The sequence below is a fragment of the Xenopus laevis genome, chromosome 4L (assembly GCF_017654675.1).
Source record: "Xenopus laevis strain J_2021 chromosome 4L, Xenopus_laevis_v10.1, whole genome shotgun sequence".
In the NCBI taxonomy this organism is placed as follows: Eukaryota; Metazoa; Chordata; class Amphibia; order Anura; family Pipidae; genus Xenopus; species Xenopus laevis.
This window is the reverse complement of record NC_054377.1, coordinates 137,331,921-137,348,244: the sequence shown is the minus strand read 5'-3', so window position 1 is coordinate 137,348,244 and position 16,324 is coordinate 137,331,921. Positions and strand designations below refer to the sequence as shown.

Genomic DNA, 16,324 nt, shown 5'->3' with positions numbered 1-16,324 from the left:
CTTGTTTGTGCACCACAATGGGGGACCTGATGTCCATCCCCATACACTGGCTACACAATTAAATGGTGAAGAGAACTGGGGGAATGTGGGGAGAGCAGTGACATTTAGAAAGTGCTAAATTGAAAGTGAAAGTAATTGTCTGCCCCGCCTCTATGCCTAAGGTATAGAGGAGGGGCAGACAATATTTGATTGACAGTGCTGAATGGAAAGTGAAAGTAATTGCCTAAGGCAGTGATCCCAACCAGTAGATTGTGAGCAACATGTTGCTCTCCAACCCTTTGGATGTTGCTCTCAGTGGCCTCAAAGCAGGTGCTTTTTTATGAATTCCAGGCTTGGAGGCAAGTTTTGGTTGTATAAAAACCAGGTGGACTGCCAAATAGAGCCTCAATGTAGGTTGACAATCCACATAGGGGCTACCAAATGGCCAATCACAGCCCTTATTTGGCACCCCGGTTACTTTTTTCATGCTAGTGTTGCTCCCCAGCACTTTTTTCTTCTGAATGTTGCTGATGGGCTCAAAAGGTTGGGGAACCCTGGCCTAAGGCATAGAGGAGGAGCAGGCAATATTTGATTGTCAGCTGAAATTTTTAAATGAGTTTAAAACAACTATGAACACTTTAATAAAAAAAAGAATTTGGATTTCATGTTTAATTTGAAAAGGACTTTTATTATACAACTTTTATGTCTGGGTGACAGGTCCACTGTACTATGGCAAAGCAAGTACAGGTATGGGACCTGTTATCCAGAATGCAGAAGACCTGGAGTCCTCTATATAACGGATCTTTCTGTAATTTGGATCTACATACCTTAAGTCTACTAGAAAATCATATAAACATTAAATAAACCCAATAGGTTGGTTTTGTTGCAATAAGGATTAATTATATCTTAGTTGGGATCAAGCGCAAGGCACTGTTTTATTATTACAGAGAAAAAGGAAATCGTTTTTAATAATTTGGATTAGTTATATAAAATGGGATACAGCCATTCTGTAATTCAGAGCTTTCTGGATAACAGGTTTCCAGATAACTGATCCCATACCTGTACCAGCCATTGATATCAACCGGATTGCATTTACCTTGTTCACAAAGCTGATGGGTTACTTGTCATCTTCTTCAACAAGGCAAGATAAAAGGCCCTTTATCATGGAGCTGTGCTCTACAGTCCAGTTGGCAGAACTATCCAATTATAAAGCTCTATAGAGCCATTTTAGAAACTGCCCCTTTAAGGATATAAAGCCTGGCTTCCAAGGCATAAAATTTGTACCCTGTCCTTCAATAAGAACAGGTTGTTCTGACACCAACGTCTTCAGCATCTGGCCCATTCTGGCTCTTCAGATGTGTATTTATAGGAAAGTCTGTACAGATAATATTAGGATTTATTATACGGCCAGCTTGTTATTTATTCAGCTGCAATCACAGTGTGTACAGTGAGGTCAATAAGGAATTTACTTTTGTGGAGTCTCCATATGAATCATTTTTTGCCTGCAGCTTCCCAGTGCTTTTATCATGTTTGCTGGGCTAGAAATAATAGAGCCTATTTGGACAAAACAGTCCCACGCTTCCTGCTGAGCAGACAGAGCACAGAGGGGAGGCAGAGAGATGTTGTGTATGAGAAATACATTTAGCAAAATGGCACAAACTGGATGAGGGTTGCCCTGCCCTTGCCTAGAAGCTTCATGTGCAGGTAAAATGCAGCTGCAAAATAAGTGTCTCTTGCTTAACTGAGCTTTATACAACTTGCTATGTGTCTGCAGCTCTTAAAGGAAAACTATACCCCTCAAACAATGTAGGTCTCTCTAAAAATACATTGAATAAAAAGGTTCATGTGCTTCATCTAAATAAACCATTTTCATGATAATGTACTTTTTTAGTAGTATGTGTCATTGGTCAATCATAAATAGAAAAAATGCCATTTTAAATATAAGGGCCGCCCCCTGGGATCGTATGATTCACGGTGCACACAAACATACCAAACAAACGTGAGCCAATTAACAGACAGAGTTGTGTCTTTTGCTTCCACACTTCTTCCTGTTGAAGTATTTCTGGTCAGGTGATCTCTGAGGCAGCACACAGACCATCACGAAATGGTGGCTCAAGGCAAGAGATGTAAAAGGGCAATATTTACTTAAATATATATTCCAGTTTGGTAAGATTCTTTAATATGCCACTTAATTTGATATAAACTATCTATTGCTCAAGTATTCATTTTCAGGGTATAGTTTTCCTTTAAGGCAGAAGCTGGACACTGCCCTCATGGGTTCCAAATCAGCAGTTTGAAAGGGGGAAGAAGCCATGATTGGGATAAGATGTGGGACAAATGGCTATTGGCTAGAACATTATAGTAAAGAGGGATTTATGTTTCAGTCTCCTTGCCACTGCTCCTGACACATAGTTTGGAAGCAACTGGTCTAAAGGAAATTTTTGCTGGTTACACATCCATTGTCTTTCTGTCTGGCCATAATAAATGTTTTTAATGCCTGCCATAGACCACTTATTGTATAATAAGCTCCTTGGAGGTGTGCTCTAAGGGGTTTTGTATACCACAAGTGGTCACTGGGGTGTGGTTTTCTCTATATGGAACTCTATGAAGAATTTCCACTAGCTAATAGAAAGAGATATCATAAATCTATGTCTGAATAGGTATTCCCGTGGACTAAGCACTGTACTGTATACAGGCCCACTAATTGTTTGTATACAGTGTGTGCTGCATTGTGACACATCTACTATGGATACCCTGTATGTAATTGCTGTTTTTATAAGGTTTAAGCTTATTTTTAAGCCTATGAACTGAATCATGAGCTTTGTGCTCCATATGTACAAATAAAGCTTTATATACAGTACCTGTAGAGGAACTGAGATTTCAGTAGGGTAGAACCTCCCCAGTGCAGCCAGGGAACCAGCTGGTCATTTCACATTGGGAGACAATGAGGGTCTGATTTGACAGGGGATAATGTTTTCTTAAAGGGATGATTCACCTTTAAAGTAGACCTGTTGCCCAGACACAAAAATCTGTATAATAAAAGTCATTTTTTTAAATGAACACGAAATCCAATTTCTATTTTTATTAAAGCATTCATAGCTGTTGTAAGCTCATTTAAAAATCTCAGCTGTCAATCAAATATTGTCTGCCCCTCCTCTATGCCTTAGGCATAAAGGCGGGGCAGACAATTGCTTTCACTTTCAATTTAGCACTTCCTAGATGTCACTGCTCTCCTCACAAACCCCCCAGTTCTCTTCACCATTTAATTGTGTAGCCAGGGCATGGACATACCTCCCAACATTTTGGAAGTAAAAAAAGGGACAAAAATGTTTTCCGCATGTAGCGCAGCGAAATTTATTGGCCACGCCCCTTTCTGTGGTCACACCCTCTAATTACCATGTTCATTTTAGAAAATTTGGCAGGTTATGAAAGTTTGAAAATAATTCTCCTTATCTAAACTGTTTTTTTGTGTCTCAAAATTGTTACAAAGTATCTTATTTGAACCTGTTAGGTGTTCTGTGCTCTCTGCTAAAAGCCAATTAAGTTAGAAACTTTGTTTCTTTTTCTGGCTGTTTTCTGGGACAGTTGGGCGGTATGCATGGGGATGGACATCAGGTCCCCCATTATGGTACACAAACAGGATTCTGAGATGATACAAGGCTTGTCTTAATAACAGTGTCAACAAAATGGCTCCTGCCTGCTTGCTATAATTATAAATTCCCAGACTGAAGGAAACAAGATTCAAATAATTTATATAGTGTAATTAAAATTCATTTTTACTGACTAATGTGATAAAATAGGATTTTGAAAAAAAAATTTTGGGTGACAGGTCCCCTTTAAGTTATCTTTTAGAATGTTTTAGAATTCTAAGCAACTTTTCAATTGGTCTTCGTTATTTATTTATAGTTTTTGAATTATTTGCCACCTTCTTCTGACTCTTTCCAGCTTTCAAATGAGGGTCACTGACCCCATCTAAAAACAAATGCTCTGTAAGGCTACACATGTATTGTTTGAGCTACTTTTTATTACTCATCTTTCTATTCAGAAATCTCCTGTATATATTCCAGTTTCTTATTCAAATAAATTCAGGTTGCTAGGGTTATTTTGACCCTAGCAACCACATTGCAGAAATTGCAAACCGGAGAGCTGCTGATTTAAAAAAGCAAAATAACTCTAAAACCACATATAATAAAAAATTAAAACCAAATACAAATTGTCTCAGAATATCACTCTCTACATCATACTGAAAAATAATTTAAAGGTGAACAACCCCTTTAACAAAAAAAGTGCATGGGAATAAGTTGATTTTGTAGCACCTGCATCCCTGAAACCCCCCGGTAGCCTGTCTGTAGGTGCTGGGACAAGAAGGGCTGCTAGAGCCAAGCCGTGAGAGCTCCAACGTGTAGGTCGTTTGTTTCCCTGCACTATTTCACCTCTTGCACAGCTCCTTCTGTTACAGGCACTACAATTAGCAGGGCTCTGTGTTTGCCTCCTCCAGGTTTGTAGCCTAGTTCCTATTCCATGCTTGCTTTAGAGGTGGGACGATTATGTTTGTCTACCAAGGCCCTATCAGTCCCCTAGTTCTATTCCTGCATAAAGGAACAGTTCAGTGTAAAAATAAAAACTGGGTAAATAGATACAAAATAAAAACTGTTTCTAATATAGTTAGTTAGCCAAAAATGTAATGTATAAAGGCTGGAGTGACTGGATGTGTAACATAATAGCCAGAACACTACTTCCTGCTTTTCAGCTCTCTAACTCTGAGTTTGTCGGTGACTATAAGGGGGGCCACATGGCATCATAACTGTTGCTTTTGAATCTAAGCTGAATGCTATGGATCAATTTCAAACTCAATGAACAGTTATGTCCCATGTGGCCCCCCCTTCAAGTCGCTGACTAACTCAGAGTTAGAGAGCTGAAAAGCAGGAAGTTGTATTCTGGCTATTATTTTACACATCCAGTCACTCCAGCCTTTATACATTACATTTTTGCCTAACTAACTATATTACAAACATTTCTTATTTTGCATATCTATTTACCCAGTTTTTATTTTAATACTGAACATTTCTTTTAAACCTGTTTTCCCAAGTGAGCGGCCAGTTACTTCCAGCCCCATTCATGTTGTCCTGTAGTGTACCATTTTATTTGAGATGAACACTGTTTATACATGACCTGCAATGTTCCTCCTTTTTACTAATGTATCTCCATAATGCACTTATTGATTGCTGTCTCTGCTGCAGGCCATCGACGTCTCTGTTCCAAATTTCCCAGCGGATGAATCTAAAGGCTTTCACGCCGTTCCCTTCTCCTCCACCGTTTACATCGAGCAGTCGGATTTCAGAGAGGTAAGGGGCATGCTGGGACAGAACTGTAACTAGACGATGGCTTCCCAGGGCACGGTGAGATACTAGGATAATTGCATTTGCCTGAGGATTAGACGTCGGCTATTTGTCACGTTACTGATAAACAGGACCCGCAGTGTATTTAATTAGAGGACATTTAGAGGCTACAAAATCCATTAGTTTAGCTGATCTTTTAATTGTGTTCTTTTAGGTAATGGAGAAAGGATATAAGCGCCTAAACCCAGATCAGCCGGTAGGCTTAAGGCACGCTGGCTATGTTATCTCCGTGCAAAATATTGTAAAGGTGAGTATTTACATATAAAAAGTGCCCAGTGACTCCACACTGTTTTAATGAACACAAAGTTCTTGTATGTGACGCCAATTATATTGACACTTTATAACTATGTGCACAGAGTAGTCTTTGATTATGAGTGAAAGCTGCCTTACTGCTTGCAGTAGTCCATATAAGCTAGTACCTTTAATATTCCTACTGGCCATACATTGAAAGTATTTGTACTTGACATTTGTATGGTGAATGACTTGGCGATGCACATATCACAAATTACACCCTCACACTTGTCTTTTTGGGTGGAAAGTAAATGGAAGATTATAAAGTGGATACATTTTCCCTTTTTAAGAAATGCAATATAGTATGAAAGCAGTGCTTTGGCTCTCAGACATGTATTTGTGTTCCTGAAATAATACAGTTGGTTAAACTGTTACTTAACTATTAGTATGTTATAGAATGGTGAATTCTAAGCAACTTTTCAATTGGTCTTCATTTTTTCTTTTTATAGTTTTTGAATTATTTGCTGCCATCTTCTGATTCTTTTCAGCTTTCAAATGGGGGTCACCCATCTAAAAAAAAAACAAATGTTCTGTAATGCTACAAATTTATAGTTATTGCTACTTTTTATTAAGAATATGTGTAGCCGGCTCTAATCCCCAAACTCTGTAAAAAACTCATTAAACAAATATTAGCTCGGAAGCATAAATCCTGAGCATTACAATTTAAGCTGCAAAATAAAGTAGAACTGCAGCTCACCCGATAGGGGCAATGACCTGGGTGTAAAAGCCCCAGGTTCATCACCTTCGGACACAATCCGTGCAAATATGTAACGTAAATAAAATCAGCTTTGTTTCACACTCACCAAGTTCGGCGATTGGCTCAGGTGCCGTGCCCCGAACCCATAGCTTGAGGTGAATTCACAACCAAAAAAAATGAACACGCACTCCTGGAGCCAGCCGATAAGGTAAAAACGAAGTTTATTCCATACTGCTAAAAGTTATACGTCCTACTTTTTATTACTCATCTTTCTGTTCAGCCCCTCTCCTAGTCATATTCCAGTCATTATTCAAATAAATGCATGGTTGCTAGAGTAATTTGAATCCTAGCAACCAGATGCTGAAATTGCAAACTGGACAGCTGCTGAATAAAAAGCTAAATAACTCAAAAACCACAAATAATAAAAAATGAAAACCAATTGCAAATTGTCTCAGAATAACACTCTCAAAGGTGAACAACCCCTTTAGAGTGATAGTATCCCTTGATGCTGGGAGTGACCTGCCCTGTTAAGAGCCTGCCAGCTTTAATAAAACTCAATGTAGAGCAGTAGCAAATTAACTATTGGCTTGGACCCATCCACTGCTCTAAACTGAGTTTTATTTATGTTCTATTTAATCATGTGAGCACAAACAGGATTTTCTGTGCACTTTACAATGTATCATGTGCGCTGATGTCTTGCATCCCTGAAACCCCCCAGCACTTATCTTGTGGTCGCTGGGACAAGAAGGGATGCCAGAGCAGAAATCAGTGAGGCTTCCAAAGCTGCGAGACCCTGTGTCCCCCTGCGATTTCACTCCTCATACAGACGTCATGGCGTATACTTACCATCCAGAGCTACTGGTTGTCTAAAAACCTGTTGGCAATATATAACTGAAATATATGTACATATATAACTGGACCATGGTTTCAGAAAAGATTCTTAATCAGGGTTAAAGCTTGTTGACTTAGACATATGCTTAAGATGGCTATATATATTATAAGACCGTGCCAAACTAGCGGTAGAGATGTGGGGGCCATCCTGATACCCGTGGATCGGTCGGGGTTGGGTTGAGCTCTTCTTCTTGCTCTCCCTGCCCACCACCTTACACTGCTGGCTTCCGACTTCCAATATTCCGCTTTTATAGCCGCCACCCCGCCCCTTTTGGGACATCAACGGCAGGTCTATAAAAAGGAACCTGGAATTCAGGCTGGAGCGGGCGCGGGTGGAGCGATGGCGGGTTCGGGTCGGGTTTTACCAAACCTACACATCACTAACAAGCAGATCTTTCCTGTGATATGCCCACCAAAGGTGACCTCTGGGGCCAAGTGATTGAATTACAACTACTACAATAAGGGCGAGGGCTGCATCAACAAGCTGAAGGAATATAGCATTTATGTAGAATATAAGATATACAGGAGAGGCCTGAAAAGAGATTAAGCCAGTAACAATAGAAAAAAATTGTAGCCTCACGACCCTTGTGTTGTTGCTCGGACTACTGTCTCCGACAACTGACAAAAGCTGAATCCTGATAATGTTCTGTTATTCTTGGTCCTGGGTATTCTCACGAGTGGTTGTGTTCTTACCTAGGATCAAACCGGCACCGTGATTGAGCTGGAAGTTACCTGCATGAAGACTGATGTCGCCGAAAAGCCGAAAGCGTTCATCCACTGGGTGTCTGATCCTCTGTTGTGTGAAGTGCGTCTGTACGACAGGCTGTAAGTCAGGCCCAAATTGTAACTGTTCCTTTGCTGTAGCAGAATCGAAGTGGTATTATTAAATGGAGAACTGCTGACTTGGCATTGAGCAACCCATGTGTAATTAGCAGGGGCCAACTCTGAGTAATGTTTAGCTTGGAAGGCAAATGTCACCTGCGTGACAGTGATGAGCCAGCATGTTGCAGGGATTCTCGTGTTTGTATTTTTTGATTCCACTGTGTACAAAGCTGTATAAAACATTCTCAAATGGATAGTTAATCACTAAAAGGCTGCAGATGGCATGAAACTGGGATGTCCGGCCTGCTGTCCTGCCTTTTTACTCCTGGCAAGCACTGCCACTTGTTTAGAAAGCTTTGAAAGACAATGTCAGTAGGGTGAGCCAAGGGACACTGGATGCTGAAATGTTTTTGGGGAAGGATAGAGCAGCCAATGGGGACTATTTGATTAGTTCCTGCTTCAACAGATATTACTTTTTTAAATGTTTACGTATATAAAACCATAAAAACGTACAGAGCTTAAAATGATAGTATCCCTTGACACGGTGAACAACTTGTCCTTCTAACAGCCTGCCAGCTTTAATAAAACACTGTGTGGAGCAGTTGGTGGGTCCAAGCCAATTCTGAATGATGTGAGCACAAGTATCTAGTAGAATTAAGTCAAGGCAACTGGACATGTCCAGTTGTCTTGACTTAATTCTACTAGATACTGTATATAGTGACCTGGATAAATGAGAATCTTCATAGACATATGTGAGCACAAACAAATATTTCTGTGCACTTTACAATTTATGTGCGCTGATGTCTTGCATCCCTGAAACCCCCCAGCACTTATCTTGTGGTCGCTGGGACAAGAAGGGATGCCAGAGCAGAAAACAATGAGGCTTCCAAAGCTGCGAGACCCTGTGTCCCCCCTGCGATTTCACTCCTCATACAGACACACGTTGTGGAATAAACTTGGGATTCCCAACCTGCTGCCCTGCTTTTTTACTCTTGGAAAACACTCCCACTTGTAGTTTTGAGACCACTGGAAAGCTTTAAAGTTTAACGACTGTCTGTGAGGGTGAGCCAAGGCAAACTGGATGCTAAAATATTTGACGATGTGGGAAAGGATAGAGCAGCCAAATGAATATTTGATTGGTTCTGCCATTGCATAGCAACTGCCACCAGCAGAGACAGTGACTTCACCTGTGCAAATATGCTACCACCGAAAACACATTGTGGGCAAAAGGACTAACAACTGGTTTTTGACACCCATTGCCTGCCTAAGGGATATTGTGAAGCTGATTTAATATACAGACAATGTTGTCTTATTATATGTGCTTATATGTTGTCTTCATTTCAGGTTCCGCCACAAAAGCCCAGAAGACCCATCTGAAGTTCCTGGTGGATTCCTAAGTGATCTGAACCTGGTACGTTTAAAAATTAGCTTTGGTCAACTTGTACCTTTTGGTATATTTATGGGCTAATGCATAGTTACTTCATTGATCCACACTGTGTCATGAAATGCTGGGCCCACAATGTGTATGTCATGAAATGCTGGGCCCACAATGTGTATGTCATGAAATGCTGGGCCCACAATGTGTATGTCATGAAATGCTGGGCCCACAATGTGTATGTCATGAAATGCTGGGCCCACAATGTGTATGTCATGAAATGCTGGGCCCACAATGGGTATGTCATAAAATGCTGGGCCCACAATATGTACAGTATGTCATGAAATGCTGGGCCCACAATGTGTATGTGATGAAATGCTGGACCCACAATGTGTATGTGATGAAATGCTGGGCCCATAATGTGTATATCATGAAATGCTGGGCCCACAATTTGTATGTCATGAAATGATGGACACACAATGTGTATTTCATGAAATGCTGGGCCCACAATGTGTATGTCATGAAATGCTGGTGCAATATCCTCAATGCAGGTTTCCAATTGAAAACTTTGGCTTCATGTGGCTTATCCCTTAAGCCTTTATTTTTACCAACTTGAACCGTAATCTTGACGTCTCATTCCTCTTATTTGTAGAACTCCTTGACGACAATCCCCAGCGCTTTAGTGGATCGGTCTGTGAAGAATGCCAAAGCCCTGGACAAGTTCCAATTTGAGAGACTCGGATATTTTTCAGTGGATCCAGACACTACTCCGCAAAAGGTCAGTGTATTATCTTCACCAAGTGGATTTTAATTTGAGCCTGGTTGTGCATTATGTTAATGAGACTGCATAAATACACATATAAGAAAAATAGGGTTTTACTCGAGGTGGCAGAACCATCCTCAAAACATATTTATCTCTATTAGGGATCTACCGAATACACAATTTTTGGATTCAGCCAGATTCCGAATCCTTTGTGTAAAGATTTGGCAGAAGCAAATCCAAACCATAATTTGCATGTGCATTCATAACTGTGAAGGGGAAAAGAGAACTGTGCGAGCAGTCATGTGATTTTAAAAAAGAAGGAAAATCTTTGTGCACTTGGGGTTGCCAAATGTTAGGCACCCCAAGTGATTGTATTGACTTACCTGAACCCCAGGCCAGTGCTCCTATCAGCAGAAAACTGCACCGGCCTGGGGTTATACCAGTGAGCACCAAGGAGTGATCCTTTTCCGTCTTCCTCTTTATCCGCATGGCTGAGCATGTGCAGTAGAGAGAAAAGCCGAACTTTAACGAAAAAGTTGGCTATTTCGTTCAACTACGCGTGCGTCTGCCCCGGGGCATTTGAAGAAAGAAAGAAACCAGAAGAGGATCGCTCCGTGGTGCTCCCTGGAATAACCTCGGGCCGGTGCAGTTTTCTGCTGATAGGAGCACCAGCCCGGGGTTTCAGGTAAGTCAATACAATCACTTGGGGTGCCTAACATTTGGCAACCCCAAGTGCAAGACGACTTTCCTTCTCTTTTAAGGATTCAGTTCGGCCAGGTATTTGGATTCGGCCAAATCCTGAACAAAATTCCGGATTCGGTGTATCCCTAATCTCTGTACAATATGAGAGCTTGGGGGCACCTTATGGATTAGTATCTAAAGGAACATATCATTAGGTTGTTTGGTTAAATACGGTCCTTTCCTTTCTGTACAGATTGTCTTCAACAGGACTGTTACCCTGAAGGAAGATCCAGGGAAGATGTGATGATCTCCCAGTTGGCTGTGAACTTAAACCACCTGCACATGTTACGGAGGCTGCACAGGAATCCAGAACAACCGCTTGCCTTAAATCAAATCAACAAACGGGGCTAGTTCTTTGGCAGACTTTTAGTAATGTTTTCAATCAAGAAATAATAAATATGAACGTATTTAACAGGACGTGCACTTTATTACAGTGGGAGACCCTGAAACTATTGGAAACAGTGATGGCACCCAGCATCCCTGGGACCCAATTGCAACATGGTGGTGCTATATATAAAGTTGTCCATGACAAGCCATCAGTGTCTGGTGAAGTTGCCTTACAGTGCTCCCCCCAGTGAACAACCAAGTTTTTAACGACAACAGCAGTCCATGCATGCACCCAGGCCTCTCCATTGCTTCTGATTAGGTGACTGCAAACACTGTACAACTGGAATTAGGACTTGCTAGGCTTAGTCATTCTAGTTTCACATTGTTCATGTGACAGAGAGACCCCTGGATATAAATAATTGGGGTCAAGAGTGGGGCTGTAGCCTAAAGTTTTCTGGGGCCCCTGGCACCCCAATTATACCCTGGTTGGACTGGGGGGCCCTGTCGTGCATGAACAAATGGTTTTCTGCGCATATGTGAACAGGATTCAGGGAGCGGAACTGGCCTAGTCCGACCCTGCCTGTATCCCAGTAAGAAGAGCACAAAATCAGGATATCTGGAACAGATAGTTGTTGGAAGAGAACACTTAAATGCGTGGTTACAGTGATTCACTTTTCTACACCAAATCATATGGTGAGCCATACATACAGAGGAGACCAGGCCAGCTGGACGCCCTAGGCAATGCAGCCGGCCAGACCGCCCCCCACTTCCACCATCACGCACATGCGAGGTGACATGGCGCACTTACACGCATGCGTTGTGATGCAGAGGGCTTTCAGGTATGTGCGGTGACGTGGTTCACGCTTGCGCTGTGACGCAGAGCGGCGTTCGCTTGCGCTCGATGCCCTGTGAGTCTGGTCTAGGGGTAGGCAGAAGAGGCAGCTGCCCAGCGCTCCCAATTGTTGCGACCTAGGCAGCTGCCTCTTCTGCCTACCCCTAGTTCAGGCCTATATTATATATATTTATATATATATATATATATATGTATGGCGGGGGTGCAATGAGGTTGTGACCACAAAATACAAAATACATATAGACAAATACAAGAGGTCCTCTGCACTCAACCCATTATCAATATATTTAGGACATTGGGACATTTTGTGCCTTGAGCTACTAAAAATGGCTTCCCCTTTAAACAAAACAGGCATTGTTTGTCCATATATTGCAATATATTTAAGCTGGCCAACTACGTCAAAGTCATCCCATATCTGGCCAGTCCTAGTTCTTCTTTAAAATGTCTCTAATAAACCCTATAGGACTGCATGTGACATTGAGATCTGCATGTTTAGACCATATTTATTTACTACTGACACGTTGACCCACGTGCCCTTGCAACATACTGGACAGATGGAATGCCCTGGTGCATGTTCCTTTATTTGTAGGCAGAGATTAGTCTGAGGAGACATTGTATGTAATGTAATACCATATGCAGCCCAGTGGCATATTTAGGTATTACTGGGCCCCACGGCATATTATTTTTCAGGCCCCCAAAATGTTTAGAGGTTGACTTGTTTTACCAATATTTATTGAAATGGTATATAAATTAGGGCCTCATGGGGCCCCTATACTTCCTGGGGCCCCCTGCAGCCGCAGGGTCTGCTTCCTCTATAGCTACACCCCTGATGCAGCCTCTTGCTACCATGTCAGTTGGCTGCCCTGTTACAGATGTCAGACTTACTGGTTCACTTCCTGCCTGTGATTCCCCTTTTCAACCTCAAGATACGAAACTGAAATGTGTGAAACCAGCTTTTATAGCTTTTTCACTGTATTAAATGTTTCTTCCATTTTCCCAGATGGGCCGGCAACAGTGTATGAGCGCCCCCAAATGGCCCCCTGCTGCTCTCCCATTCTGCACTGTGATGTTAGAAAGAGGACTGAACCCATACACACTGGGTGGCAAAAGATAGAGCTAAACCCCAATCGTCTCCAAAACTGTTAATGGTAAAGAAAATAAACCTCTGCAGAAATAACCTTTGGCAGCAGTTCATACTAACTTCATATAAATGCTTTTCAAATGGGCCTATACAGCAGCTCTTTACTGAAGTAGATTTCTTGCCCTGTATGTTCTTAACTTCTGTACCAGCCCAAGGCAACCACAGCCCTTTAGCAGTAAAGATCTGTGTCTCCAAAGATGCCCCAGTAGCTCCCCATCTTCTTTTCTGCTGATTCACTGCACATGCTCTGTGCTGCTGTCACTTACTGAGCTTAGGGACCCACTCACAATATACAGTACACATAGAATAGAAATGTCACAATATAAGGCTGGTTAGTAATTAATACAGATAATTACTACATGGCAGCACAGAAACCAGTGCAATTAGCATCAGAATTTAATAATCAGCCCTGTAGCATCATCTTATATTATAGACCAACCTCATTTTCTGCTGGATAATTAGTGACGAGCCCTAAGCTTAGCTTCTCAACAGCCAATCAGAGCCCACTGAGCATGTGAGTGTCACAGACACTTTCCAAGATGGTGACCCCCTGTGACAAGTTTGAAGTCCTGGATCATTGCTGCTATTGACAAGCTGAAGCTTTAGGCTGGTATAATAAGTTCAGTATATAAAATATGCCATTTTTAGGGTTTAGTTCTCCTTTAAGGCATTTTTCTCCATTCTACTTGCTGGCAGCACCCTCCCCCTAGGTAATCAATGGGTTAATAATTGGAGGCTGCTAGCGGGAGAGCCCTGCTAATTAGTTGAATAGGGCCCCATGATTCCTGATGTTGGCTCTGGACATTGGTGTAAATACTGAGAACATTCCCGCTGGACAAATAGTAACTGCAAAAGTTTCATTTAAAGGGGTGGTTCACCTTTAAGTTAACTTTTTGTATGTTATAAAATGGCAACTTTTCAATTGGTCTTCATTATTTATTATAGTTTTTTATTAATTTGCCTTCTTCTGATTCTCTCTAGCTTTCAAATGGGGGTCACTGACCCCATCTAAAAAACAAATGGTTTATAAGACTACAAATGTAGTTATTACTCGTCTTTCTATTCGGCCTCTCCTCCTAGTCATGTTCCAGTCTCTTATTCAAATCAATGCACTGTTGCTAGGGTAATTTGTAACCTAGCAACCAGATGGCTGAAATTGCAAAAATGGAGAGCTGCTGAATAAAAAGCTAAATAACTCAAAAAACACAAATAATAAAAAATTAAAACCAATTGCTAATTGTCTCAGAATATCACTCTCTACATCATACTACAAGTTAACTCAAAGGTAAGGTACTAGTAATGTGCATATACTGTCAAAAGTTGGCGCTATGACTCTAGAATGTAAATGTACTGGCAGCAAATGTCTGGTACTAATGTTCTCTATATATTATTGGCACTATATTTCTGTTATTGGGGAGCTTGCACCCTCCTACATGGATCCCCCATCATTCAGGATCAGTTGCTCCCTACAAGTAGAATAAAGTTCACTAAAACCCCAAAATATATTTAATATGTATGAATAAAAGGTAATGTAAAACAACAAAACAATCGAATGGAAAATTGCTCGGCAGGGTGCTTCTATTCTCACTCGCACATCACACGTGGCTCTCGTGTTGCCCTGTGGTTTTACACTCTCATAAGCATCACAATACAACAACAGGGTGAGAATTTACTCAACAATAATAAGTGTTTGTGTGCTGGGGGGAACTTAGTGCAGGAGTCAGCTTCTGTAACATCTCAATAGTTGGTCCCAAAAGGGCCCGAAACATCAGCACTGCTATCCTTTCTCTGATTATTAATAATACAGGTATGAGACCTGTTATCCAGAATGCTCGGGACCTGGGGTTTTCTGGATAACGGAACTTTCCGTAATTTGGGTCTTCATGCCTTAAGGCTACTAAAAATTCATTTAAACATTAAATAAACCCAATAGGCTGGTTTTGCTTCCAATAAGGATTAATTATATCTTAGTTGGGATCAAGTACAAGATACTGTTTTATTATTACAGAGAAAAAGGAAATCATTTTTAAAAATTTGGATTATTTGGATAAAATGGAGTCTATGGAAGACAGCCATTCTGTAATTCAGAGCTTTCTGGATATCGGGTTTCCGGATAAGGGATCCTATATCTGTAATAATAATAATAAATGCCTAGGGAGTGACACTGGTTAAATGTATATGGCCGAAGCAAGCCAACATGTCGTACACCATTAGTCAGTGGCAAAAGGGCAAGTAAAGCCTGCAATCTGCAGTTACATCAGGGCCTGGGCTGGGATTCAGAAATAAGCAGTAGTATTTCAAGTAGACAGAGACCCAATAAATAGAGACTGTCTATGGCAACAGCAACTCCAGAATCCACAGTCTGGAAAGGTCCTGTAGTAATGTTGTGCGGGTTCAGTTTGCTGTTTCCTCCTAACCCGAACCTGGCCCAGCCTGCTCCGCCCCCTCTATTTATAGACCCGCCCTGCAATGACATCACAAAAGGAGCGGGGCAGGTGCGAGTCTATAAATTCAGGGACAGAAGCCAACAGTGTGAGGTCGTGGGCCCAAATCACCCGACCTGCGGGTTTCGGGCCGGCCAGCACATAACTAGCATGTAGGTCCCAAGCATTTTTCAGCCTTGCTCTATGAGATGATTCTATGTGGATAATGGTCTAATTAATTTACATTAAGGGTTAATTATTTTAGGGGTGGGCTGCAATGAGAGTTTAAATTAGGGATGCGCCGAATCCACTATTTTGGATTCAGCCGGAACCTTCACGAAATATTCAGTCGAATACAGAACCAAATCCGAATTTGCATATGCAAATTAGGGGTGAGAAGGGGAAAACATATTTTACTTCCTTGTTTTGTCGCAAAAAGTCACTCAATTTCCCTCCCCACCCCTAATTTGCATATGCAAATTCGGATTTGATTCGGCCAAAGGCGAATCTTGCTGAAAAAGGCTGAATCCTGGCCAAATCCCAAATCGAATCCTGGATTCGGTGCATCCCTAGTTTAAATACTTTAGGGCTGTTTGTTTTACCATATGGTTTTTGAGAAAGT

General features: G+C 41.4%; 1 protein-coding gene across 1 annotated transcript in view; it reads left to right on the top strand.

Annotated features, from left to right (window-relative positions):
* Nucleotides 1–11,370, top strand: part of qars1.L (glutaminyl-tRNA synthetase 1 L homeolog) — an 85,074-nt gene extending 73,704 nt beyond the window's left edge. The window contains exons 19-24 of the mRNA XM_018259102.2: nt 5,220–5,324; nt 5,533–5,625; nt 7,955–8,082; nt 9,424–9,490; nt 10,107–10,232; nt 11,152–11,370. Of these exons, the coding sequence (XP_018114591.1) occupies nt 5,220–5,324; nt 5,533–5,625; nt 7,955–8,082; nt 9,424–9,490; nt 10,107–10,232; nt 11,152–11,202 (570 nt within the window). The 3' untranslated portion in view covers nt 11,203–11,370. The remainder of the gene's footprint in view (nt 1–5,219; nt 5,325–5,532; nt 5,626–7,954; nt 8,083–9,423; nt 9,491–10,106; nt 10,233–11,151) is intronic.
* The last annotated feature ends 4,954 nt before the right edge of the window (nt 11,371–16,324 follow it).